Genomic DNA, 27,328 nt, shown 5'->3' with positions numbered 1-27,328 from the left:
CTCTGGTACGAGGTGTATTTATAGTTACACATTACAGAAATGCAATTTTTCTTCCTTTTTTATGTAAGGATGTAGGTTTCGTTTTAACACTGGGGGGAGATATATGTGAAACAGGGTATTTGGTATTTTGAGCATCAAGTGCTAAATTTCCTGCATTTTGGCAAATTTTTATGCACTGATTTTTGCATTTTCTGCAACATTTTATGATGGAAACATCTTTAATTTTGCCAAAAGCAAAGTCTTCTGCTGATTTCATGCTATAAATATTGAGGGGGATGTGTCCCTCTGTGCCACCTCTGAAACCTACAGCATTCATGTCACAAACCAGCAATACATCTTTTTTCTTGGACGTCTTGTTAATGAACTTATTTATTCTACACACATCAAAAGCGTGTCACTTACTGTGCACTAGATGATTTTTAATCCACAACATTTAGCAGACACTAAAAGTGTACTAACTTTTATCAACTGATCCCTGATTTTTTTAAACCAATAATTACTACAAATGGACAAAATGGACATTTGTTTAAAATGTCACAGATTTTTGCTTTAATTAATTGCTGCTATCTAAAGACCAAATATATCTGACTCTGTGTATTGATGTTGTTTGAGAAAAATATGAGAGTATTTGCTTCTTGATCTCCTGGCCAGAATTAGCTTTTATATGGCCACAAAAAGCCCAACAGAAACATAACGCAGCTCTCCAAAGGCGAAAAATATCACGGTATACTGTTAAAAGACAAGTAAGGGACTGAGCATTTCACTGCTCTCTGTGGAGATTCATTAAACATTTGCACCTCTCTATTTTCTCACCCCTCCATCCATGACAAACAGTGGAGACTGTGTATTTCCAAACGCTCCTCTTCCTTCTGTATTTCACTTTCATTAAACGTCTCTCCCGAGGCCTGGATCTGCACCCGTCTGTTTATGAGCTAACATTAAACAGATGGGGAGAGGAGACGGAGGAGAGGAACGACAAAGAGCAGCAGCCTCTCTCAAATTTATGGCGTCTTTTTTTGTGAACGTAATGTGCTGCATTCACTAACAAGCCTAATTAGTTTTATATACTGACACTGCTAGTTACCTGAGCACGAGCAGAGTGTCAGTCCCCTCATCCTCACTCCGACACTCACTGTTTAATTTGTTTTATTGGCATCGACGTGCAATGAGCAGCACTGCAAAATCCATTTGGATAAATCATAATAAAACATAAATAAGTAGTGCATATCTACGGGCAGCTGCTCCATTCAAATGTCTGTGTTGGTGTATCTGTGTGTGTCTGTGCTGCAGTAACTGGCAGTAACAGTGAATAATAGGTTGCTTTTCATTCAGCAAACAGATCGTTTTATGGACAACTTAAGTACTCTACTGTTTGACACATGAGGCACTTAAATATGGAGTCTGAGAGGTGATATACTTTTAGAAAAATTTGTATTTGATACATTAAAAGGTTAATAATTGAATTACATTTCTACCTTTTATAGCCATTTCATTTTATTGTCATATTGACTTTCTACTGGCTCTTTAATTTTCCTATTCTTCAAGTTCCTTGATCCCAACATGTTAAATGGGCTTCAAGTGAAAGGGAAATAGGAAATGGTGTAACAAGATATAGGGAAACAGGAAATGGATATGTTATTAAAAGTGTGCTACAGGAAAAAGAAAATGGGAAAAAAAATTGGTTTTAAAAAACTTTGGATTGTCAAAAACGTCTTTGTATTTAAGGTGACTGGAATAAAAAATATGCCACGTAAACTTACTGTGCACAAATTGATCAAGGAATGGTGCCAAACCTGGTCTCTAAATAAACCTACGCAAGTGTGATCCAACAACTCTGTCTCCTAGGAATCACATTTGTATTCTACTAATTTGTACAAAGTTGTTTTTTTTTCTTTTAGTTAAAGAAGTGCTACTTCTTGTTACTACACAGATATCACAGGGATTGTGGCCCTTAGTGGGAGTACAAACCATGGGACTTTGACACCATAGACCAGGGTTAGCGCTCTGAGTCAATAGATTTAGGCAACTAAAATTTTAATACTGAAAAAGTCATGTCTGGTCAAGTCAGTGTGGCCTTTTATAATATTAAACCAAAGCACTGATGTTTCTAACTTTTACCAAGTGCTCTAAGTTCCCTAAATAAAAGTATTAAATAATTTACTAACATTGTTTGTGCTTTTGTTCCTATCAGACACATTCAATATAATATCTCCTGTGGCTCTAGAGGAGTTTACCAAAGTCTTTCCAAAGACAAATGCCTTGATGATGTCATCTGAGTTATATTGGCTTTGGGCTGGAGACTACAGATTTATAAATAAAGGTGTTACAAACTAGAGGTATGAAATATTAGTCCTGTCTACTACACATTACATTTATGTACAGCTAATTTAAAAACACATTTTTGAGGGCAGGGTAATACTGATGGAATTATATTCTTTATGAACATAATTAGAAAATGTTACTACTATCCGTACCTGCACGTCACAAACATGTTGACACTGAACCTATCAGGAGAATTCGTTTTTCATTTGTCATTTAATTTCCACCAAAACAGGCAATGTTATAACACACTACCCACTTGTGGTGACTACAGCATCACTTTGATAATTAATTATTACCAATTTTTAAATTAAAATTTACCCAGAATCAAGATCTTTCCATAACCTCAACCAAAATACGTCTGTTGCCTAAAGCCACACACACAGGAGTCGGGACGTGAACCCAAATTTCTGGTGTCAAAGCCCTGCACTTTGTATTTCCCTGATCCACCCTGACCACCTCCCTGCGACAGCAGAGCGGTACATACATGTAGTTTTTCATTAACTAATTTCTAGGAGACAGGGATGAGAGTTTGAAGCGAGGTAATAATAAATATCATATCCGTTGCATTATGGGAAATATAGGATCCAGCATTTTTGTTGGACACATTTTGTGATAAAAAATGTAATAGTAGTAGGTATTTCTACTTTGTTTATCTTCTTGCTCTCTGTTACTGAAGAAACATTCACTTGAAATTGATCAAACCAAATACTTACTAGCCCATTTTTCCAAACCTTGGTCAGCCCTCTATCCTCTGCCAAATTATAAATATACAACAATTAGTTCAAACCAAGCAATCTGATTGCACCAAGGTCTGTACACATCACTGAAGTGTCACAAACAATGTCAAAACCATTCATTCATTCATTCATTCATTCATCTTCTAACCACTTCATCCTCTTGAGGGTCGCAGGGGGAGCCTATCCCAGCTGACATTGGGCAAGAGGCAGGGTACACCCTGGACAGGTCGCCAGACTATCACAGGGCTGACACATAGAGACAAACAACCATTCACACTCACGTTCACACCTACGGACAATTTAGAGTCACCAATTAACCTGCATGTCTTTGGACTGTGGGAGGAAGCCAGAGTACCCAGAGAGAACCCACGCTGACACGGGGAGAACATGCAAACTCTGCACAGAAGGGCTCCCACACCCAGGATCGAACTGACAACCCTCTTGCTGTGAGGCGACAGTGCTAACCACCACACCACCATACCGCCCTAAAGCACATCCACTCATGTAATATTGCTTAATTCTAAACCAACCCATTCCTTAAAGGAATACTATGCAGTATGTTCGTCAGCATGCTAGCCAGCAAAACTGAAAGTTAAAGCCAACCCCAGACTCGCTCTTGTTTGGTGTTACAGTACACCTCACTACATTTGTGTTTTTTTTGGCACCGTGTCTCTTGGATGGCTGCTGCTTACAATCTGACACCTCCTTTTTATAAAGCGTGGACCTCACCTGAGCACTGTAGGGGTACACAACCATAAACATCTCAAAAAAAGAAAATGAGAAGAAAACTTTAAAAAACAGCAGAGTCTCTGCAGAAAAATACACCATCACACACTTCTACTGGGTCATAAGTGATGATTGAGAGGGATTACTTCTATATCAGTCTATGCATTGTTTTTTTTGTTTTTGTTTTTGTTTTTTGTTTTTGGGTGGAAAATCCTGCACAGTATACCTTTAAGATGGTCTCAAAGCAGGTCAAAATGGATTGAGTGTGACTATAAAACTCTGCATATAGATGTTTAAACTTATTCTGTTCTCTGGTATGTGATGTATGCTTTGACAGTGGATATCTCAATACACTTCTGTCATAACACAATGGATCAAATCTACTCTGGTGCTGCAAATCTTTTCTGTCCAGCTGTTTACTTGTTTAGTTCCTCTTCAGTTTAAGAGCCAGTGATTTTAGCCACAAATTTTTCTGCAGGGAAGTCAGAGGTCAGCTACAGAACAGCAGCCCTGGAGCTGAGAGTCTGAACGCTGATTCTGCAGTTACAGGATAGTCTCACTACACATGAAGCCTCTATTCCCTCCTGATGTATGCTGTGAAATCTACAGAGGGATCTGCAGGGTAAACACACCGTACAGGACAGAGAGGATTTACACCTGAGCAGGTTTCTCCTTGTCTGAGTGGAAAATCCTGCAGGGCTAATGTTCAGGTCAGTGAGTATCCTTAAAGATTATTACAAAGGGCCCAACAGGTCAGAGCGTCTCCAAATTTGACGTCTTACTTTTAGTATTGTCATGAACTGCAAATCGTGCAGAAAATATTTGCATGTACTGGTGTTTACAGCACTTGAAAAACTTGGAGTTGAACGACTGTCTCTGTAGGGAAAGAGGACATTAAAGGTCCTGTTGGTACTATGCTAGCTGTTTATTGGTTAATTATGGAACTGTACTTTAAAGGGAATAACTGGTAAATGATGTGATGAGTTTCCATTACTTTGGATATTTTATTTACTAAGCAGTTTAATTTCACCAGACAGCAAGAATTCTACACTCTAAAGACCCCAACCTTTGTCCTTACAGGACCCCTTTTTTATTGAGTAAACTGACGACCCCTAACTACGGGACATATTTGATGGATGTTTCACATTATATTCAATGCATAACAATAACAGCACGGAAAACTGTTGTAGTGTTAGAGTGAACACAGTAACTGCAGGAAATTTGTGGAAAATGAGCAATTTAGCATTTTGCAATCTGAGCAGATGGTTTCCTGTTAATATTTCAACAGAAAATAGTTTTCCTGATATTTCTAGGAACATTTTATCCTCTTCACGGTCTGTATTATATATTTTTTGTATTTTTTAAAACGTACTTAATAGGCTTTTTTCTTTTAGAAATTTCTTTCTCCTTAATGCTTAGCAATTATTTTGTTTGTTAAGCTCTTTATTGTTTAACTGCATATCCTGGGAGATGTTTTTAAAGTTTATATCTTGAATAGTAATCTGAACTTTAAAAATACCAAATTCAATTAGTTTTCTTCACAGAAGTGAATGACATGCTGAAATTCAGGCCTCCTGTACATATTTTTTTTAAAAGATTTCTTACACCCTTTAAAATAAAAAAGGCTTTGCAACCCCCTGTGAAGCTTTGGCGACTCCTAGTGGAGGTCAGGATCCCCAGGTTGGAAACCAATGAAATGTTTTTAAACATTAGGACCTTTTAATTGTATTAATAAAGTCTAAATGCTGTATTGGAGTCAATTCTCCACACTTACAGGAATTAAATTCTGATGGTTTAATGCTGCGTGTTTGATTCATTTACTGCAATTAATCAAATTTTAAGACATCTCATGCACATTTAATGTTGAGATCAGCTTAAAAAAAATCTCTTAAGTTTTCAGTTTTAGAATTAATAAACCCCGGAGACCTCAGTGTCCTCAGTTTTAGCTACAACCCTGCTTACAGTGCTGTTGAATGAACATGTGCTTCTCGAGGGATTTTAGATTTTATTTTAAAGTATTGTGCTTTTAAATAAATAAATAAGTATTTGATAATCGGAACTTAAAAGCTTGTGAGCATATAGACACCAGAATCATTAGAATACAGTGTTTCCTTTTTGCTGTTCACATGTGGCGCATCACCTCAGATTGAGTAGGAGGCTTTTAGTGGAAGCACTCAAGTGTCCCTGCACCACCTCGCCCTGCTGCATGAGCAGAGTCGGGCTTACAGAGGCAGTACATGCAGCCAGAGGAACATGATCAAATCACTGTGTTATTGGGAAATGTACTCTCCGGACAGTAGGAGGGATTTATCCGCTGACTCAGCCTCTTATACAGATTGGTTAGGAGCACTGTGTCACTTGAGTGCGGGTTTAAGGACAAGTGTGACAGACCAGGAAGACCGTGAAATGCCGGGATTAAAAATCCTGCTGCATCACATCTTGCTGACACATCTTGCTAACACATCCACGTATGGACATATCTCATGTAAAACAAAATGTCTAAAGTGTAAACTCCTCTCTCTGTCTTTCTGTAGAGCTGAAACTAATAGAGCTTTCCTGTAAACACTCTAAGATGAATAAGAGTCTATATTGGACTGGATTTTAAAATGTGATGAAATTGTTATTGTTCAACAACTACAGCTCCAATGCAGGGCTCCTGTTGACCCCAAATCCTCCCACTCTCTCTGCTGTGTGTATGCAGCCTGTATCTTACCCACAGCAGACTACGCAACGTAGATTTGTATTTGATTGCATATATTTTGCAGAGAGCCCCAGAAACCAGCCACCTATCACGGAATACTACACCTAACTATTTGATTAAATTCAGATTTTTTTTTAGAAATATCCCCATGTATAGAATAAATATTATCCACTTGCAGGAAGTGTTCATGCTGGTTACACCGCAGGTTTTTGATTAAAATTTTTTTTCTTATTTTGCTGTCAACAAATAAGTTATAAATATTCCAAGACAAGAATGGTAAAAGTAGATGTAGCTACAATTCCTTTGGAAAAATATGATCTATTTCAATCATTCATATCATTGCTTACAGCTGTTTTTTCCTGCCAAACATGTCAAACTGAGTGTAAATATCATTTGTACTACAAAGTGCACTGTATCATCACTCTCCTCAGTGAGAATTCTTTAAACTGATATACTACTGTATGTGTCCTCAAAAATGTCTGCACTGAAACAAAATAAAGGTAGCATCCAAAATAGTACACTACAGTAGCATACTGCGTACTATATTTTCAGTCAGTGTGTAGGGCTACTGTGTTCGAATTTGCATTTCCTAGGATGGCAAAGGCATGACCTGCCCTACTCTGCCTTGCTCTGCCTCTGATTGGCTCATCCTGACATTCTTACCCTAACCCTAACAATCTCACTCCTCTTTCCTAAACCCAACCAACAAAGGCAAAGAGTTCTAGCCAATCAGAGACAGAGTAGCATGGGTCATGCCTTTGCTTTTCTAGGAACTGCAAATTCCTGTATGGCATACTGCCTACTAAAGTAATGATTAAGTGTGCCGTTACCAGCATTTTGTTCAAACTGAAGCATACTCAAGCTATATGTCTTCTCTGCAATGCATGATTATAACAATCACAATGTTACCAGTGCGGGCTGCTTTTGAATCAAAATTGTTTATCACAAATGTAAATCAACTTGACCTCTTTCACTCATTGTAACATTTTCCAGTATTATTTTAAGGCTGATTAATATTATTAAACAGTGTAGTGATAATATATATATTTTACAGTGCATTTTAAATGTTAGCTCCTACATTTTTCATGATCATGCACGCTCTGTTGCTGGTTGGTGCTAAAACCGCCTGCTTTGCAGTCTGACCCACTACAGTCTGAGGTGCAGTGCATTTTGGGGCAGTTGAGTCACGTCACACACTCAGAAATGTTTTGCTAATCTGGTATACATCTGGGCTTTTCTTTCTTACACAAAAGCCACACACTATGCAGTCGGTATGCACTACATACTCAATTTTACGCCACACTTAAGTATGAATATGTTACGGCCCGTGTCCGCGTAGCATTTTTCTTCGGCAGAAGAATAGCGGCAGGGCACTGAGGAGCACTTAATCCCAGCACGTTTAAGAAACAAAACAAAAAAACGCTCTCAGTACTTTATTAAATGATGCACTACATGTGGGTTTTGTTTCTATGACAACAATATTTTGACATCAACATTAGCTAGGTAGCTACGTAATGCTATGTTTTAACTGAGGGTTGACTACGCACCATTACAACCCGAATGGTGTCAAAAGCACAACACTCAGCAGCAACAGTAAGTGTCCGCCAGTCAATCTGCTCCCACAAATGGGCTTTTCTGTCTTTATTGTGACAGTGTCGGACTGATATATCATACCGCTCAGGACAGATAGTAGCTAAAGGAGTGGCAGTGATGACCAGCACCTTTTTGAAAAGATCGGAAGTCGCTGGGTGTGCCATTTTTTTTCAACACAGTCTCTCCTCATTGGGAACAATTTAAAAAAGATGCTGGCACTCGGAAAAAAAAAAAACGCTGTGTGGGCACAAGCGCTTAGTGTGGAATTTCAAACAGAAATGTGTGCACTCCTTTCTGCTAACAATCTCACAATGCAATACGTCACATTTTATAGATTTTAAAATTACAGTCCTGCAACACTACACCTGTCAGTGGGTATATGAACTCTTAATTTACTATTCATGATACAGTAGACTACAGAGTGTCTTATATAAAGGGTGAAGTGAATGAGTAAAAAAGGCATTTCAGCATAACACCAACAATGTATTAGTCTCAGCCCCGAGCCCATTGGTTCCTACTGAAGATATAACAGGTCGCCTCATAGTTTTGTTTTTAAAAGAAGCTATGACATTCCCTATAACAGCTGGGCACTGTAGTTTTTATCAGACGTGTCTCAAACAGAGGTAAATAGTGCACTAGCTGGGGACTATTTTCAGCCTTGTATTAATACACATTGGTGTGCTAATACTGTAAGTATTTACAGCATCAAGATCATGCATATAGGAATAGATTTTCGACAAGAAGAAGAAGTAAGCTGTACAGTATCACCCTTTGGCTACACAGGCAGTGAAGTTAAAATTTATTGTGGATTTTGGGCTTTGTGTAGGATGTGTTGACAGTAGAAATAATATGCTCCATCCTTACTGTTTAATATCTACTGTATGTTTTGATCAAATTGACTAACGAGGAGCCAACCAAACAACAACCACGTTCCTTCAATTATCTTTTTTATTTTAACTTCAACTCATCTATTCCTTGCTGATTAAATATTTTATTGTGAAAATGTTATGACTCCCCTAGGCTCGCAGTTACACATTATCTGTGCTCTTATCCACTGAGGTTAAAACAGTCAATGAGATTCTGTGCACAATGTGTTGGTATGTTCTATATTCATGACACTTGTCAGTGCTGTCTTGTGTTTGAGGTGCTGCTGTCCTCTACTAGGCTACAGTATTTTATTGCCCACTCCTTGTTGTCTCTGCTGCAGATATTACACAATCAATTAGATGCAGATTGTGCTTGGTGAAGTGAAGGGTAAGTGACACTTCAACTGGAAAGAAAAGCTGTGAAATTTACGCCACACCAAAGGTGGCGAGGGAGGCATAACTTAGCTAAGCAACTTTTTGTGAAATGGATAAATGAGGAGCTAAAAAGAGAACTAGAGTAATCTGTTCGGAGCGAGGAGTGAGGGGAGAGAAGCAGTTTGCAACTTTCAGCCACCAAAGGCAACACGGCGATGTGTGCGTGCGTGCATGACTTTGCGCGTGTGTGTGCGAGGGAGAGAACTGGAGAGAGAGAGCTGACACATAATGAGGTGCAAGAAAAAGCCTACACTCTGCATTGTACTGAGAACAAAATAATAATAACAGCAGTGACGAGAGGCAGAAAAATCCAATTACAATAGCTATTACTCCCTCTGCTGGTGGACGGCCAAGAGGGACAATAGAAGTGATTTGCCCAAATTTCACCCAAAGCTTAAATAGTTTCACCCCTTGCCCTTTTCAGTGGAGACACTTGCCAGAATATGGGCTTTGGGGAAATTGGGGCTCAGCAGCGGATGCTGGTTATCCTAAGAATTGGATGCTGATTGGGAAAGCTTATGGACGAAAGCGTGAGGGCATTTCCACTGCACAGGGATGAATGTACTGTAGGCCTCTATTGAAGACGTATATAAAGTTTAAAGCGCTCAACTCACCATCTGGTTAAGACCCCAGCTGACAAATGCTGTTTTGTATTCAAGACAGCTGTGTAAGAAGGTTGTTTATAACAGTGACAATCAGAGGTCATGGTTGCATTCAATTTCACTATGTAAAAACACTGTAAAATCAATGGCGGCACCTCCATCCCACACCCCTCCGAAAAAAAAGGGAGGAGGGGGGATCACATACTAGAGCACTGATGGTATGGGAGAGTGGGGAGAGTAAAAGAAAAGGAATAGACAAAAGCTATCAGGACGCATTACAAAAAGAAAGAAAAAAAAGGTTGTTGTTTGTAATAAATACAATAAATCAGTCCCTCCCTCTTGCGATCGCAATAATTAGCGTAAATTCAACGAAAGTCCGCAGTATTTGCGGGGGCTTGCACTTTTTCAAAAGTCCCACGATTTTTCAACGTTTTTCGCGCATGTGACGTCATTTGAAACATCATCACAGGCGTCATCAAATCGCGCTAATGGCACTGCAGTATGGAGAAACACTCTGTACTGACATAAGAATTTGCACTGTTTAAATGCATACAATATGTGTTTAATGTATTAAAATGTTATGTTTACAGAAAATGTAGCTTACAGGTTGTTTTACAGTCTAATTGTCCGGTTTGAAAGCTACAATATTCACTCAGGATTTTTTGCAACATTACTGGAGTCCATGTTTTGAAACTAATTAAATAAAGCTAAAGAAGAGAACTATAAAAAAAATTGCAGCTATTTTTGTAATATTCAGTATGATTATTATAGCAAGTGATTACGTCACTTGTTTTTTTTTGTAGGTAGTAGTTTAAAAACAATCATTTTTTTTCTCCTTTTATCATTAGCCCCAATTTTTGTCATTTGCCACAACTTCCTAACCTGGAAATCAAGATGCCCTGCCCCCAGGAAATTCAAATTTGCTCTGCACAGGGATCTGGCCCCGACAAGCAGAGCCCGGTGAATTGCGCATCGGACCAATCAGATCAGTCTATCTGACAGAGGCGGGCTCTGGGTGGGCGTAACATGATGACGACGAAGTAAACAGCCCAGATGGCAGCTGCCAAAGGACCGCAGCCATTCAATTTAGCTTTGGAAGAAACGCTAAGCCAACTACACTTATCTTTTTCCTGGAGAGAGGAACAGAAGACTGCCCTAGAAGCCTTCGCTTCCAGGAAGGACATTTTTGCTGTTTTCCCGACGGGATATGGCAAAAGCATAATATATCAGTTAGCCCCACTGTTCAGCAAACAAATGGGCCTTAATGCAATGAATACATCACCTTGTTTTTTGCTCTGATTGGCTATCATGCTATCCAATTGCGTGCAGCAGCATTTAATATGCTTCAGTTAGTGTCGCTCCTTGGGTAGGAAGGGTGTATCGGTGAGGGCCAGACTCAAAATCTTTCTAGATTTGAGTCTGGATTTCCAGGCTAGCAATTTCCCACAAAAATTAACATAAAAATGCTACAATTTTATTGCAATTTTTGACAAAATTGGCCACAAACTCAAGGGTTTTGGGCTGCAAATTCAAGGTTTTTTGTCGCAAGATCCTGGAGGGACTGATAAATATAAAATGAATTTAAAAGATAATACTTTTTGAGGGTGGGGGGCTACAGTGGAAGCTTGCCCAGGGCCCCAAATATGCTAGGTCTGGCACTGCTTTATATGGCACTATTTAAGGTTTCGGATCATCATGTTCATTACCTGCAAATCTCACTTCACTTTCTAGCTCTGAGACTGATTCATTTTTAAAGGCTAATTTTAGCAAACTGTGATCTAAACAGGAGGTGTTGTGAGCCGAATTCACTGGCATATTTGTGATGGCAGCTATCCATCTGTTAATTCCCTCCCTTCCCTTTAAACTCTCCAAACAGGGCTGTTACTGTAGGCTACGTTGTTGGTTATATCTCAGAGAAGGCTGCTCTGTTTAAATATACTACTGCACACAGAGAGAGGCCTGTTCTCACCCATGTGTATGATGACACCATCTGATATCTGACCCTGATCGAACAGGCCTGGAGGTGGATGACTTTATCTGCTACACCAAAACGCACCCACTCACCTCACCTCGCATTCATCTCCATAAAAAAAACACAGTCTTCACCTCTGTCTATGCATATGCATTATGCAAATAGTGACATCAGGTCCATGTGCCCGGAGGTAAAGCAGAGGAGAAAGCAGACTTCAGGTTGTGGGTGTTAAGAAGTATGTGGAGGGTGAAGGCACAGAAATTCAAGCTGCAAGCGTAGTACAGTGTATTAGTAAGGTAAAGTCGTGGGAGGCGACACACAGCGAGGAGGATCAAACTAACTGGTGATAATGTAGCTTTAATTAATGCTGGTTTTCCTAAAGTAGAGATGGTGATGCTGACTGCCTCGTGATTTACAGTCCATAGAAAGGTATTATAATGCTCATTATAATCATAATCCTTATAATCTAATTCATATTCTCGGTGCTCGTTGACATTTTCTGATCAGACTTTATGTTTATTCAACTTTTGATTCACCTTTTGATATTTTGGAGCGCTGCGCACTGATGGGTGACACACTGTAGTAAACCTGCAAGAAGTAAGACAAAAAAACAAAGCTGATCTCACCAGGTGAAAATATCCCCTCCAACGAAGAGCAGAGCGAGACTCGGCAGCAGGAAAGTTGGGATCTCCATTCCGCACGCTTTGTGATAAATAGTTGATGAAAAAATTATAATAAAAGTTTCCCGGAATGGAAATCGACGCCAAAGCCACAGAGTTTTATTTTAGCGCGCTCTCCTCGTGATCCGGCGCTGCTGATGAGAAGAAAGTAAAGTGTGGTGGTGGTGCTGATGCTGCTGAAGATGATGGTGATGGTGGTGATGGTGATGATGACCCCATGATCGTGCTCCCCAAAATCCTCCGCGTCCGGGAGCGCACGAGAACAGAGCGCGCTGAGGGAAACCAAAAACTCCAGGTCCGACCGCAACAACGAGCCGATCCAACGCTGCCGCCGCCGTCTGTCCTCCAGCAACAGAGCAGAGAGAGAGGGAGGGATGGAGAGAGGAAGAGATGGAGTGTGTGTGAGAGAGAGAGTGTCACTAATCTGTCGATCCCTCCGTTGCTTGGCCTCTAAACAGATTCAATCTGGCCACGGAAGGCGGGGGGTGGGAAGGCATGTCACGAACATAGGACTTCATTATGTAATGTTTGACACATTTGAATCACATCCATTAGGTAATTACTGTCTCAAATGAAGTCGTATTTCACTCTGGTGGAATAAGATCCAGCAGCAGAGGCGGTCTTAGTGAGGGGCCCAGGGGGGCCAGAGTTGGTATGGGCACCCAGAAGCCTCTGAGCTGGTCACTGGGACTTTTATAAAAGGAAAGCAGGTAGTGTTTTCAATAAGTCAAACCATGTCATGGCATTGTCAAGTCAGACTGACCCTTTTCCATCCAAATTAGTGTGTGTATGTGGGGTTTAGAAACACAGGAAAACACATTAAAAAATTGGCAATAAGCTGCTTTCCCAGTAGACCAGAACAACATATTCTCACCCCGACCTCGTCACATATCGACGTTTGGTCATGGACCTTCCACGTCCACATACAACATGCAATGTCAATTTCTGCCTGTGACATGCATTGTCTTCTTTCAAAATACACTTTCATTTTCACAGGAAATTTAATGCGTACACACAGACTCTTTCGAAATAAAAGCACTACGTTGGCACAACACTGCAAATTGATGGGGTTTTTTTCCCCTTCAACAACAAACACACACGGTTGGGTTTGGGCAACAAAAATGAGTGGTTAGGTTTAGTAAAAAAAAAAAAAAAGATAACAGGGTTTGGCTTTGGAATCTCATGGTACGCGAACACCACTCTCTCTGGTGAAGGTCGGTGTTTGTTGGACCCATCCACCACCACTTGGGCGCCATTAAACTGTAACAGCAACTGGCCACCTATCATGCTGATGTCAAAGGACGCCTTTTTTCCTTGGTTTCTGACGCTGCAAGTCGCATTTCAACAACTTCAGAGTGAGACAGCGCTCACCAGAGTAATAATAATAATTATATTAATAATTATGGTATAATTCGCTCATGCTAATTGTTTTATTTGCACCCGGTGTGAACACATTACAGTGGTTTCTTCTTTTTTATATCTCCTTCATATTGTATCTCACTCTCAAACTTGGTGCTGACAAGATTTCGTACAATTTTCGAGTGCTGCTTGGATGTAGACAGGTGATATTTTGTGGTGGTGCATCATCGTATCGCAACAGTGAAGAAGCTGAAATTAGCACATCCACCCAGGTGTTGTATTCAGTCGGCTCTGATTGGCAGTGACGGTGCTACCCATGACTAGACATTTGTCCCAGGATTGAATATCCATCCATCCATCCACCCATCCATTTTCATCTGCTTATCCGGGGCCAGTTCGCAGGGCCAGCAGGCCAAGCAAAGCATCCCAGGCATCCCTCTCCCCAGCAACACTTTCCAGCTCCTCCTGGGGGACCCCAAGGCGTTCCCAGGCCAGATGAGATATGTAATCCCTCCAGTGTGTTCTGGGTCTGCCCATGGGCCTCCTACCAGTGGGACGTGCCCAGAACACCTCCAGTGGGAGGTGCCCAGGAGGCTTCCTGATCTGATGCCTGAGCCACTTCAACTGACCGCTTTTGACGCGAAGGAGCAGCGGCTCTACTCTCAAGCTCCCTCCGGATGTCCGAGCTCCTCACCCTGTCTCTAAGGCTGAGCCCAGCCACCCCACGGAGGAAACTCATTTCCACCGCTTGTATCCGCGATCTCATTCTTTTGGTTCCCTCCCATTAAATACCCAGACGAGAGTTGGTGTTAGTGTTTTTTTAATTGTGTGTGTATTTTGTATTTTTTTTGTATTGTAAGTATTGTTATGTATGTCTCCAATAAGGATAATTGCTCTTGTAAAATTAAACAGTCCCTCATGGGACTCTCGAACTGCCTCAGCTTGACATGGGCTTTTGGTCAGCAGAATAATATGAGGAATGAGAACCTAGGCTGATGAGAGGTTTCACTGTGAGCTCAACACCTCCACCCCAGACTGTTACATAATTCTGCTCTAATGCACGTGTTGATCTGAATGCTTCACACAGAGGTTAGGGTTAGAACGCTTTTATGTCAGAGACCAAAGGCTTCAATTTTAAGAGATACAGTCTCTATGGGAACCCAGTGGAGATTCAGCATAACATCACAAAGTATAAGACCACTACTGACACAGAAGACATATTTGAAAACATGATGGTTGCATCATGGCGGCCGAGGGATTAAAGTGCTTAACATAAACCGTCCATTCGAGGACCTTCGTTGCATGTCATTCCTCATCTCTCTGCTTTCAACCATTGAGTAAAGGAATAAAAATGCCCCACCAAAGTACAAGTACTAACAAAACAAACACACACAAAACTCTATACCATTAGTACCAGACTGTATATACATAAAATATGTAATTAAAACCACAGCAGGCATTAATAACATGATAGACATTCTTGACAGATACAGAAGTCTTGACAAATATTAAAACAGATTATAAACCAAAGCAAGTTACCAACACATCTTGCTTCCTACTTGAATTATTCTATGAATTTCTAAGGGATTTATCACATTATAGGAATATTATGACTCCCACAGGTAATCTCAGTAGGCATTTTAATCTCCTCTCAGCTTGATTAAGAAATATCAAACATAGGATTGATAAGAAAAATACCCCCCTCTCTGTCACAACATGCAGGCTATTATATTCTCCTTATTATTAATAGTAACCTCTATGTGCTATGGGGAGAGTAGGCCTAGTTCATGCACAGTTGCAGTGCACCTGCCCTGGTTTCTTCTCCCTCAGCCCTGGGGAGCGGAGGTAGGCCTGGAGTCAGTAGCTGGGGATTCAAACCACTGTCTCTCCTGCTCACCAGACCTTCCACTTGGATTTGCACTGCAAGTTCTTTTGATATAAAGATACCAGGCTACAGTGCATGCTGCAATGCAATGCACTGCACGGGACTGTCTTCTCCATGGCTCTCAAACACAAACTATTCCTTATTCCTTTTATTCGTTTCACCCTCATGTATTCTCTCTCTCCATCTCTCTGTGCTCACTCCTGTTGATCCATCCTTTATGTCGGCTGGTCTTTGTTTCCCTCACAGTTTCTTTGCTCTGCCTTTATCTCCCCAACAAAACCTGCCCTCTCTCCAACAACACAGGCATGCACACTCGTCCTATTTATTTATTCAGTCTCCCATGGTGATACAAATATTCCTCTATCACAAGATTTCAATATGTTATACAGTAGGACACACTCCTCTCCTTCTTCTCCCTCTGAATTCCTCTTTAACATGATGCACTGAAAGACAGCATTATTGTGTCAAATAAAAGAGAATCTTTCCAATGAAAAAAAAACCCATTGTGCCAGTGCAATACTGATCAACTACAAATTAACGTCCTTTCCAGTGTAAATCAGATAGGGCCATACGGTATGCTCGACAAAAGATTTTGCATAACTCACAGATTTATCATTCTCTCTGAGCCAGCTGAGACATTTTCTGCTGAGTGTGGCTGGACTGATATCAATCAGGAGAAATAAACCAATGTTGGTGGAGGGAATTATATTGAAAGGTAACGAAAATGCATTTATTCAGTGCTGCTATCAGAGGAGTAAAATCATTGTAGGCACATTAAGCTACAATAGTGATTCATTTTTTCTTTAACATAAAGTACTTTGTCATTTCCAAGTGCACTATGTGATTTTATTCTTATTTTAACGTCTTACTGAGTCATGTCGGCGGACCTTATGTCATTACAGTTGGTTTAATATTTCTCCAACAGCATGTTTCAGTTGGGAGTTCAGTCTCGAGGGGCTTTCAAAGCCCCGCCCCCTGCGTTCCGTCTCCTTGGAAACACTAACAAACATGGCGGATTAACTTTTGCTGTGCGCACTAAGTAATTTTGAGAAGATATCTTGCAAAGAAAAGGAAAGCCTAGCCGAGCGAGGTAACGACTCAGTGTTCTTTAAATGAAGTTTAAGTTTTCTTTAAATGTTACAGAGCCTAATTTTAGCGTTAATTGTGCATTAGTTGCCAAGCTTTTGCTCTCCAAGCTCAGCTAGCCCATATCGAGAAACGACACGCCAAAGTCCGTTCAAAAATCTTGTTATTTAATGTTGCCTTAAGTTACTTAGTGGCACTGCCACACACCTCAAAAGTTTGCCACAACGTCTGCTAAGAGCAAATTTTCATATCGGCCGAAATATTATCCAACAAAAAACACATTAAAATGATTATTTTTACTTTTTTTTAAATGATACCAGCAGCTAAGTTATTGCTGCAACAATCAAGGTGAGCTAACTTTAAAATTACGTGATGCTGACATGGAATACTGACAATGAATTGGCGCTATGTTTTGGGCCCAGATATAGTTTTGTTAGCCTTCAGCCCCTTTTCAGAGATATGTCGAAGATTTGTGTGACAATATACCTGTGTTACCTGTGTTAATAAGGTGAAATGGACGTGGAAGACAGGGAGAGCCCATTAGATGTGGCGTCAGACAGGTCCGGACAGCTGGGTGTCCACCTCAGCGCTGATGAGGACAATGAGGGTGAGTGACAGCTCCCATTGCTGCTTTGTTCGCAAAATGCAGCCTGTCATCTCTCCTTGTAGTCACTGAGGATGCCAGTTTCTCTCTAATTCACAATCACACATGTAGCCTATACAACTGTCTCTTTTATCATAGTTTAAGGAGACTGGGATATTCTCACTTAATATATGATGTATATATTTCAGAGGATGGTCCAGGCCAGGAGACCTTCACTGATGAAGAAGAGTCAGCCCTTCCTCCTGATTTGAAGTGGTTAGATGAGTTGTATGAGTGAGTGTCTCTTTTTTCTCTGTAAATCATATCATTTTTAGACCATTTAATACAGCTGTCTATGTATTAATCCTTAATCCTGTTATCTCTCTCTCAGTATTTAGAACATCAAGTCACTGTGACTCATTGTAATTCTAATTATATTTTTAATAGAAAATGATAAACCTCAATCCAGAATTTATTATGTTTTCTACACTGTGAAACCTCAGTACAAACACAGCTAGGCATAGTAGTGATATAATTTTATGTGTGTACATAGTGCATAGTCAGATTTTGCATTAAGCATGTGACCTTTCCTAAATGTCACTTTCCATCTGCCCGAAGAGAGGACGATGGTGATAGTGACTGTGATGGTGACCTTGCGGTTGCGGCTGTCAATGATGAGAAGAGGAGTTATGCCGCGACAGCACGGATGTTCAAGCTGAGACGAAACCTGGACCAGCTGGACTGCTTTCATCGACAGAAGGAGCATGACGTGTTGAAAGCCAGGTCTGGACCTGGCAATCAACAAACCTCTAGAGCCACAGTAGCATCAGACCCTAGATAGAAATCCCTGTGCCTTTCTAGATTCTACTGAAACCTGTAAACATAATGGAAACTTTGCGTCTTTTTTTTTTTTTAGTAAGATTACCAAACAAACACAGGTGTCTTTTTGTCACAGGTTGTTGCATTGCTGAGAAAAAAAAAACAATTTTCCACAATCTTTTCATTTTCTGGAAGCATCTTTTTTTCCGTGTTATTCCACTTTCCTAGGTCTTTCCCCTTTTGCCCTCTTCACACAAGGCCAATCATTTCTGTACCAATTGATTCAGCTATTTGCAGGAAATCATTTCAGCTGAAGAGAGAACATTTCCCGTAATGTCCCCTTTTCCCACTTTTCGTCCCTCTTTTTATTTGTCTGCACTGCGAGCCATTAAGCACCCGATGAACTGTGATGCGGTCCCCGGCAAAAATGGCTATCATTTTCCTTTAGCACAAAAACATCAAAGGTCAGAGTGGAGCTGTTCTGCGCTCTGATCAAACATGAGTTTAATGGAGCCTAAGCACACCTGGCTTTTAACCAATCTCACGCTTTTACTGTACCATGTGCCATGATTTTTTTTTTTTTCTGACAGTCTTTTCCCCACGTCACAGATTGTTCTGTTGCACACCATTAGACTGCGAAAAGAACATTGGGCAATTCAAAGCTGTTGAGGTGTGTGCGTCCACTCTCGGCTTTTCAATATCTTCATTAGATTACCTTGTTAGCCGACAGAATTACCTTCCTTTTATTGCAATGGCCACAAGGAAATCCATTAGCCTGACCCTCTGAACACATCAGAGCCTTGAAAGTGCTCTTTCTGATTGACTTTGATCCGGCATGTTTCCCTGTGTCAACATTTGAACTTGTCTTTGTTATTTTGTGTTTTTTTTTTCCAGAGAAGAGCTTAAACTCTGTCGTCAGAACATTGAAAGTTTGGTGCAGCAGAGGGATGACTTGGAGAGAAAGCTAGAGCGACAGAAAGCAGCAGACAACAGGTGAGTTCAAAATAAAGAAACAGAGTCTGGTCTGTGCTTTATATTCATATACTGTATGAGGCGTTTCTGTTTTGCCTAACCTGTGTGTATTGCACTCTGTATTTTATTCTGCAGCGTGGCAGTGTTTCGTTTGCGAGCCCAGCACAAGCATCTGTGTCAAAAGCTGCAGAGTGAGGAGGAGCTGGAGGGCCACATCAACACCGAGCTGAAGCAACAAGAGTGAGTCTGAGAGGAAAATGGTTAGGCAGTAAGGTTTTGTTCTGATAGGCATTAGTACTGCATGAAAAATTCAGCCCCCTCATTTATTTCAATATTTCACCACACTGACACTGGGGGACAAACACACAAAAAAAACGCATGATCATTAGGGCTAGGTATTGGTTCTAGATATCTTTAAGGTATTTCCTGAAATATCCCATAACCAAGTAGCATCACAACGTCTCTCCATTCTCCAGAGTCACTTTCCTCCCACAGAGTCAGTTCCATGTCTACCCACTATGTTTTGACATTGAAATAAAAAATTAAACAAAAAGGCAGCTGTTGTCACTTAGACAACTGCAGATGCATTCCACCAAGAGTCGCCATTTTAAAACGGCACTTGTCAATCTTCAACACTAGTTAGCACGAGTTGACACAGCAGTAGTGGCTAACATCCAACACCGAAACGGTCCCAACAAATGCACACTGACAACATAAAAGCTCAACTCTGTCGTTAAACCTCTGTATAACCGCTAGGTAATGTTAGCAGTGTCAAGCTAACAGTTAGCCCTGCCACTGTGGTTGTGTGTGCGGCCACGCAGACTCACCTAACTACTGCGGTGAAGGTGAGTGTGGTGTATTGATAGAGCTGGCAGTTCAGCGCGTTGATTCGCCACCAAAACGTTTGAAAGTATGGCTACTACACACCACTCTGTGGGTATCGAATGAAGTACTCTATTGGTATCAATTTAAGGGCACCTGGTATTGGTACTGGTATCATAATTTCTTTAAACGAATACCCAGCCTTAAGGATCATCCAGAAAAAAAAGTTTAACCTCCCGACTTTTTGCTACAGCTCAGTGTGACATCATCTGGAAACAGAGTACTATATTTGCAAACCAGACGTGCACATTCATCCATGATAACTGTTCCGAGTTGTAAAATCTTTTTCTAATAGCACAACAAACCTGCAGGCAATGTTTTGGTGTCTGCTAAACCTTCAAACCCATGGATCTATTCCTCAAAACAGACTTTCTGGATTGTATTTCAGCATCTCAGTGGTACCTGAAACAACACGCCCACACCAATGCGGCCCCGTGTATTGTTTTTTTTTTCTAACACTGCGCTCTCTTTAGTCAGGAAGCCTGGTTACTTGACATTCTGTGCAGCTGCATCACAGTAATAAATGCTGTAAACAGTCGTCTTCGCTGGAAGGCTTTTACTACTTAGCAAGCAATTATGGCATGCTAATATTCCGAGAGTTTGATATGCAAGAAAAACTTTGTCTTTGTTATGTTATATCATAAAAATCATTCCAGTGAGGTGTGGGGCAGCTGTGCTTGTTTTGTAAAACCTATAAGGAATCCTGCCTCATTCAGTTTTAAAGGACTACTAGTTTGTCTAAAGGAAATATTAATATCCTCATGTGCTCTGAATGCAGTTTCATAGGCTTTCCAGTTATCACTCATTAAGTGCTGGCCTGTTTTTAATGATTCAAATAAAAAATTCAGAGCTAAATGTAATCCACATAGTGCTTCAAAATCCCATATAGGTCTAGATAGCGTCTAACCTCTGTTACATTAAGTGACTGCATTGATAGATAACATATACCAACAGTCAGCATTTTTAACTTCATGCTTTATCTACATCCATCTCATTCTATGCCTTTGCTCCTCAGACTGGAGCTGAATGAAGTGGAGGTGGAGCTTGGCAGGTTCTTCTCTCTCCGACAGGAGCTGCAGGAGGAGGAGCGGGTCTTCCGGGGTCTTAAGGCCCAGAAGGCAGCGACACGGCTAGAGCGGGAAAGGAAAGCCAGCCAGAACCTGCAGCTCAAGATACAGCATCTCAGGGAGTAGGGAAAACAACCATATTTTCCATTCACACTGTGCATACAAAATGATTGATCTCAGAACATAAACAAGTGAAGTAAATGACGTGACGTTAATTTAAGCAAAAATACCACTTATAAGCACACGGCACAAGATTATAAATAATTCATTCGTGCACTGAAATGAGATCAAATGCAACATTGTGACTTGTGTGTTCAAAGTGCCTATGGAAATATTGTTTGTCCTTTGAAATTGCTGTGTGGCTTTTTTATTGATTCTTTTTATGAGAAGCCTGTATAGGGAATCAGTTATATCAACCTTGGGTGTAAAGACTGGTATGTGTGTATGTGTTTGTGATTACGTTCTGATAGTAAACAGGCAGCCATGCTGAAGAAAGAGGAGGCTGAATGTCAGAAGAAAATTGAAGAGGGCCAGGCAAACCGCAAGATAGCTGCCAAGTACTTGAAAGAGACCATTAAAAGGTAATCAGCTTTTTAAGCCAATAAACGGGGCTTAGACTAGAACAAGAATATGGTGTTTCTCAGAGAGCTCATTGAAGAGTTGACACATCCCATTGATCATTAGCTCATACTGGCTGGATATATTACAAGCAGGCCACATAGGATACTTGAAAGAGCTCAGCTTCATGCAGAAAAGTTCTAGCGGACAGTGAATAGCACATCAGATCTGAGGAGAAAAAAGTGATTACAGTTAGTCATGAAATTTCCCAAGAAAATGCTAATATGGAAAATACTGCCTTGTAAATGAAATTAAGGTTTTGTTCTGGTCTGTAGTCTGCGGTGACAGTGAGCTTATGTGACTTTGGTTGGTCACCCTCAACATAAGTGTTCTTGTTGCAATTTAAAGCAAGAGCTTAAGAAATCCAATACAGTCACAGTGGGTCCACCTCAAAGCATTAAAGGAGCTCTATATGATATTGAGATTGTAGCTGACTCAGAGACTAGCGACTAGCAGCTAAAAGTCCAAACAGCAAAAACAGCTGTAACAACAGCGATAGTGCTGACAGAGCTAACAGTGTTAACTGGAGGGTGGGCGCTACGCTTCCACTGCAACGCCGTCCCATTATCAGCAGTAACCACCGAGTGAATTCTCTATATTTTTACACCGCAAATAGTTGTTTGCTGCTATATTAATGCTCTGTATGTTGTATAGAATTTCTTTAAAGGATAAGCCTTGTGATATTATATTTACTTACGGTAAAAAATACCAAAGACGAAACCAACAATGAACTGATCCCTATTAATAAGCATTACTCTAGTAGTCTCTTCATCTCACCTCAGCCATTTTTTTCCTCAGCAGCAAAATGTATCTAGTGGACTGAAAAAGTAATTGATTTTATTATTCTGGTAGGCTACCTAAAGTTTAATTTGTGTTTGTAGTATTGATAATTTATATAATAAAAAATTGATACTTGGCACCATGTGACGATACGATATTGCCACACTAAAATATCGCGATACTATGCTGTATTGATTATTATTGATTTTGTACATGTTTATTTGTATATGTCTTTTTTTTTTTTTTATAAATGCCTATATGTATGTGGAACCTGAGCTGAACAGTGTTTTCTATCACTATTCACCACCTTAAAGCTAAAGTGAACAGTATTTTCTTGTAATTCTCAGAGGGATGTGGTTACAGAGAATAAAGCATTTCTCTGAGTTGTGATAATTAACCTCAGTGTTGCTCAGCTCCCTTGAAGTTTTAATCCCAAGCAGTAACAGCAGGTTTGTTTTTCTTCTCTGTACTGTATTTGTGATTGCCCCTGTTTCATTCAGGATGCATCAGCAAGAGGCAGAGAAGGAGCAGCAGAACAGGGAGTTACTGGAGAAGAGGATACAAGCTGTCAAGTCACTGAAATCTAACATAGCAGCCACCCAAGTGAGCAACAGCACGCTCTCATACTTTCTATAGCATTATGGTTGTTGTTTTAGCAGTGATGAGAAACACAAGCTATAGCGCTATGTATTATTTATATTTTCCATAGCTACCATATCTATAGTGCAGTATAAGATGATTCTAAAGTGCATACATTAACAACCTTTTATGTACAAACCATATTCAGCGATACATTACGACTCTTAAAGCTTTAATTTGCCTTGATTTGTGCTAAGATGGTAAAGTAAGCACACATGTAACTGTAAGGTTTTCAAATGTTTGTGATTATTATCGCAGTCAAGGTTCATGATTGTGCCATTAATGCTTTTCAAAAATGTTGACAGCTTGCCAACCACATGACCTTAAAATTTGCTGATAAGAAACTATTACCTAATGTTGGAGTGAATTTTCTTGCCATGCTGGGACCTACTGTATATGTAATCAGGATGCTAGAAGAGAAAGGAGAAGAAAAAGATGGAGCTGGCAAGGACTTTAAACCCAAATAATAATGCAATGACCAACTTCTTTCAGTTAGCTCACAGTGAAGGCAAACAATATCCAGGAGGCTAACATTAGCGCTAACTTTACTAGCCAAGAGGTAGCTAGTGTCATTAAAGGAACCACCAGCCCCGTCACCACCTGTGAGAAAGACGATAGTGCCTATGTAACCCCTGTTACTGAGTTTGCATGCATGCATTGATACAAGTAAAGCAAATTTAGGAAGGGCCCATTAACTGGACCTTTTCAGGGACCCAGTCATTTCTGTGGGCAGGCCTGAGTATGTATTGTATGTGCATTTCAATTTATGGGGGAAAAGCTAACAAATAACTGATGTTTGCTCTTGAATTACTAATTTTGTGTGCACAAATTAACAGAGCATTATGCTAAACAAAGTTGTTAGCATTTTAACTTATGATTGGGGGATGTCAAAGCTTACACAATGTTGTCTGACAGGCATAATTTCAAGTAGATCCATACCATGTCCAAAATAAAAACAAAACTGCATTTAAACTAAGGATTTCATTTAGATAATATTGTCCATGGCCTGACAACTGTTTATTTTTCACTGCATTGCCTTCAGGCCACTCAGAGGTATAACAACAGCCAAAGCTGGACAGTTAATATCAATATTTCATTTTTAAATATCATATTTATTGTCAGTACTGGTATATCGTGATACCCTGAACATGGATGTTCCCCTTTAATTGGCCAAAATTGCCACAACAACATAGGACTACGGTTCCTGCTGTTACTGTTTCATAATAATTTAAAAGCACAAATGACTAATGTATTTGCACAAAGTATATTTGAAGGCACAAACTGCTCAAACAAAATCTTCTTTTCTTCCCATGACACCTGCTGGGTTCTGTAGTTTTTACAGTATGACATCGGTGTTTTTTAATCGGGGATGTAGCAGTGTCATATGCGTAAGTATATTGGATGTAGTACGACTTGTGTAAGCTGCAGTAATGTCAGTGATCATGCAAAGTCTACAGTATACATTTTAAATGATTGTATTGTACATAAATAGCAATGTTATATTCAAACAAGACTGTAACATTTGATCTGACCAAATTATCCTCCTAGCTAGTAGAGATGTGAAGCAGAAAATATGTTTTTATTACTACACTTTCTCATGGATCCCCATATGTAGTGAATTCGACTCCTGAGTGTGTACACTGTTGCCAACAGTGTTTATATGCTCATCATCATAATCTTGCAGTGCTAATCATCATCATGTTTAGTGCTGTATTTTCCAAGTCACAGGTACATTTTGTATTTTGCAAGAAAATAGTTCTGTGATCTTCATCTCTCCCATTTCAAATGATCAACACTTCATTAAGCTCACATATGATGTGATCAAATATAGCCTCATTAATCCGACCTTATTTCTTTAGGAGAGTTTACAGGTCCATCAAAGCAGAGCCAAAGCAAACGCCCAGAAGAAAGAGCAGCGACAGAGACGACTGAGAGAATCCCTGCAGGCCCAAGGAATCAACAGTATCAAGCATATGTACCAACAGAAACAACTAGAGGAGATAAAACGAAAACAAGAGTACGTACTCTCCTCTCCTCTCTCCTCTCCTCTCCTCTCCCACATGCATGTCCTCCACTCCCACTCCATGCAGCAGTGTGTGGGTGTTTTCTCTCGCTGTGTGCTGAGGAATACATGACCGCATTTCAGTATAATGCAGTCCTGTTGATTTGCCTTTCTCAGGGAATTCGAGGAGAGGCAGAAGTCAAAGAGATTGGAGATTGTTGCAAAAATCCTTCAGGAGGAACAGCTGGTAAAGAGCAGAAAGAAGCAGCAGGCAGTCCTGCCTAAACCCTCAGCCTCTGACAAGTTCCAATCTCTTGAGAGGGCAAGAGAAAACCTCCTGTACCCCCTGGGTCCCAGCCCCCCACCAGCCACTGAGGAGAAAGCCACAATCGTAAGTGGTTCATTACATCTGAGATGACACTTGTGAAATGACTGCGTAAAGAGATTGAGTGCATTTTGAACAATTATGACCCAGTGTGTGTGTGTGTGTGCATTTGTCCAGCAGTTAAAACAGTTCATTGACGTCAGCAGCTCATCGTCAGCTTCCTCTGATGTTGAGGACCCAGACGAAACCATGCAACAGGAAGTGGACCAGCAGAGCCTTGCTGTCAGCCTGGCTGAGCCCGAGTTCTCTGGGCTGTGGGACCAGAACTACAAGGTGCACTGAAACAGCATCCACTGCCAAGCAAAGCAAATCCCTGCAAGATGCTAAATTTAAACACTCATAAATCATGTCCCATTCTCAGCAGCCACATTATTTTTCTATGGATGTGCTTATTGCATATTTTTTAACATCTAAATTCCCCAGCTGCAGACTGAAGCACATTATAGAAATAATTTCACTGAAAGCCAGTATTTAATTGGTTTGAAATAGTTGTGTAGCAGGTTTGATTTAAGAGATTCTGGTTCATTGTTTTAATTAGACTGGCTAAAAGGTGGGTATTGCATGGGTAGGTAGAGGAGCAAAACACAGGTTCAATTCCCAGTACTTCAGTTGTACCTCGTTCTTGTTAGCGTCTTCCAGTAAATACAGCTCTCAGTGTTTGTGGATGGGAAACCAGTGAGGGGTCATGCTCTAGTTCCGTCATTAGACTCCTGCAACTTTGGCAGGGCACGTGCATAAGGGAGGATGGGATCTGCAGGGGGAACCTCCACATCCTTCCTCTGAAGCTCATCCCTGGCAAGTGAAACAGAGCACCATGTTTCGCAGGGGTAGCACAGTCTGTCTTAATCCTCCTAGGTCAACAATCAGGCCACAGTGCTGAGAGAATTAGGGAGAGCCTGAGCAATCCAAGTTTTTGAGGGCCTGTACAGATATTTTAAGAATAAGCTTTTATTTTGGCTGACACTGAATTAAAAATGGGAGAATTTACATTTGGAATGGAAGCGATCAGTGCTGTAGCAAATAGTCAATTCATTTATTAATCAATCAACAGAAAATTATTTGACATCAATGTCTGTGATCTGCTTAACAGTAATTTATCAAGTAAAATGATTAAAGAGACAGTTCACCCAAATCAGTCAAGTTCAAAAATACATATTTTCCCCCAAAAAATTAAGCCAACACGGAAGTGCTAAAAACTGCAGTTCTTTGAACGGCAGCTTGAGGCTGGCTCCGGAAGCCAGTTAGTGTCCATACACACCCATGTTAGAATGCCTAACTTTACAGCAGAAATAAATCCTACAATAGAACAGGATGCCAACCAATAAATGTTTACAGCCTGGTACAAAAAACGTTTTTGGTGTTTTATAGCTAATTTCCCCATTTGTGACAGCTGTACAGGGGATGACATTTTATATAACTCACCTGTATTTTTTTTTTTTTACCAAGGATTTAAAGTGAGCATAATTAAGGGCAGACTGCTTTAAGTGACAGGCTCTCTGGCAATAGTGTCCTTAGCTTCTCAGTCAGATCCACCCCTTGGTCCTCCACAGCGCAAGCCTGTTGCTCAAATATGGTCAATTCTGGCTCCAGATATCCAAGATGGTGACAGCTGTAATG

The 27,328-nt window shown here is 40.4% G+C and overlaps 2 protein-coding genes across 6 annotated transcripts in view; one reads left to right on the top strand and one right to left on the bottom strand.

Moving 5' to 3' along the window:
* Positions 1 to 13,094, bottom strand: part of gabrd (gamma-aminobutyric acid type A receptor subunit delta) — a 33,300-nt gene extending 20,206 nt beyond the window's left edge. The window contains exon 1 of the mRNA XM_049581244.1: positions 12,581 to 13,094. Coding sequence (XP_049437201.1) covers positions 12,581 to 12,648 — 68 coding nt within the window. The 5' untranslated portion in view covers positions 12,649 to 13,094. The remainder of the gene's footprint in view (positions 1 to 12,580) is intronic.
* A 3,756-nt stretch (positions 13,095 to 16,850) lies between these two features.
* cfap74 (cilia and flagella associated protein 74) overlaps positions 16,851 to 27,328 on the top strand; it is an 85,238-nt gene continuing 74,760 nt past the window's right edge. For 4 of the 5 annotated variants that reach the window (XR_007449655.1, XM_049581240.1, XM_049581241.1 and 1 more), the window contains exons 1-12: positions 16,851 to 16,968; positions 17,473 to 17,571; positions 17,757 to 17,841; positions 18,166 to 18,330; positions 19,261 to 19,359; positions 19,474 to 19,578; positions 21,236 to 21,409; positions 21,758 to 21,868; positions 23,186 to 23,288; positions 25,184 to 25,341; positions 25,504 to 25,717; positions 25,829 to 25,984. Coding sequence is in view for 4 of the 5 variants with exons in the window: in XM_049581240.1 (XP_049437197.1) it covers positions 17,478 to 17,571; positions 17,757 to 17,841; positions 18,166 to 18,330; positions 19,261 to 19,359; positions 19,474 to 19,578; positions 21,236 to 21,409; positions 21,758 to 21,868; positions 23,186 to 23,288; positions 25,184 to 25,341; positions 25,504 to 25,717; positions 25,829 to 25,984 (1,464 nt within the window). In the remaining variant the exon portion in view is untranslated. The remainder of the gene's footprint in view (positions 16,969 to 17,472; positions 17,572 to 17,756; positions 17,842 to 18,165; positions 18,331 to 19,260; positions 19,360 to 19,473; positions 19,579 to 21,235; positions 21,410 to 21,757; positions 21,869 to 23,185; positions 23,289 to 25,183; positions 25,342 to 25,503; positions 25,718 to 25,828; positions 25,985 to 27,328) is intronic. The other variant, XM_049581239.1, reaches the window with a different exon arrangement.

Source organism: Epinephelus fuscoguttatus, linkage group LG7, assembly GCF_011397635.1.
Source record: "Epinephelus fuscoguttatus linkage group LG7, E.fuscoguttatus.final_Chr_v1".
Taxonomy (NCBI): domain Eukaryota; kingdom Metazoa; phylum Chordata; class Actinopteri; order Perciformes; family Serranidae; genus Epinephelus; species Epinephelus fuscoguttatus.
This window is presented reverse-complemented; position numbering and strand designations above follow the sequence as displayed.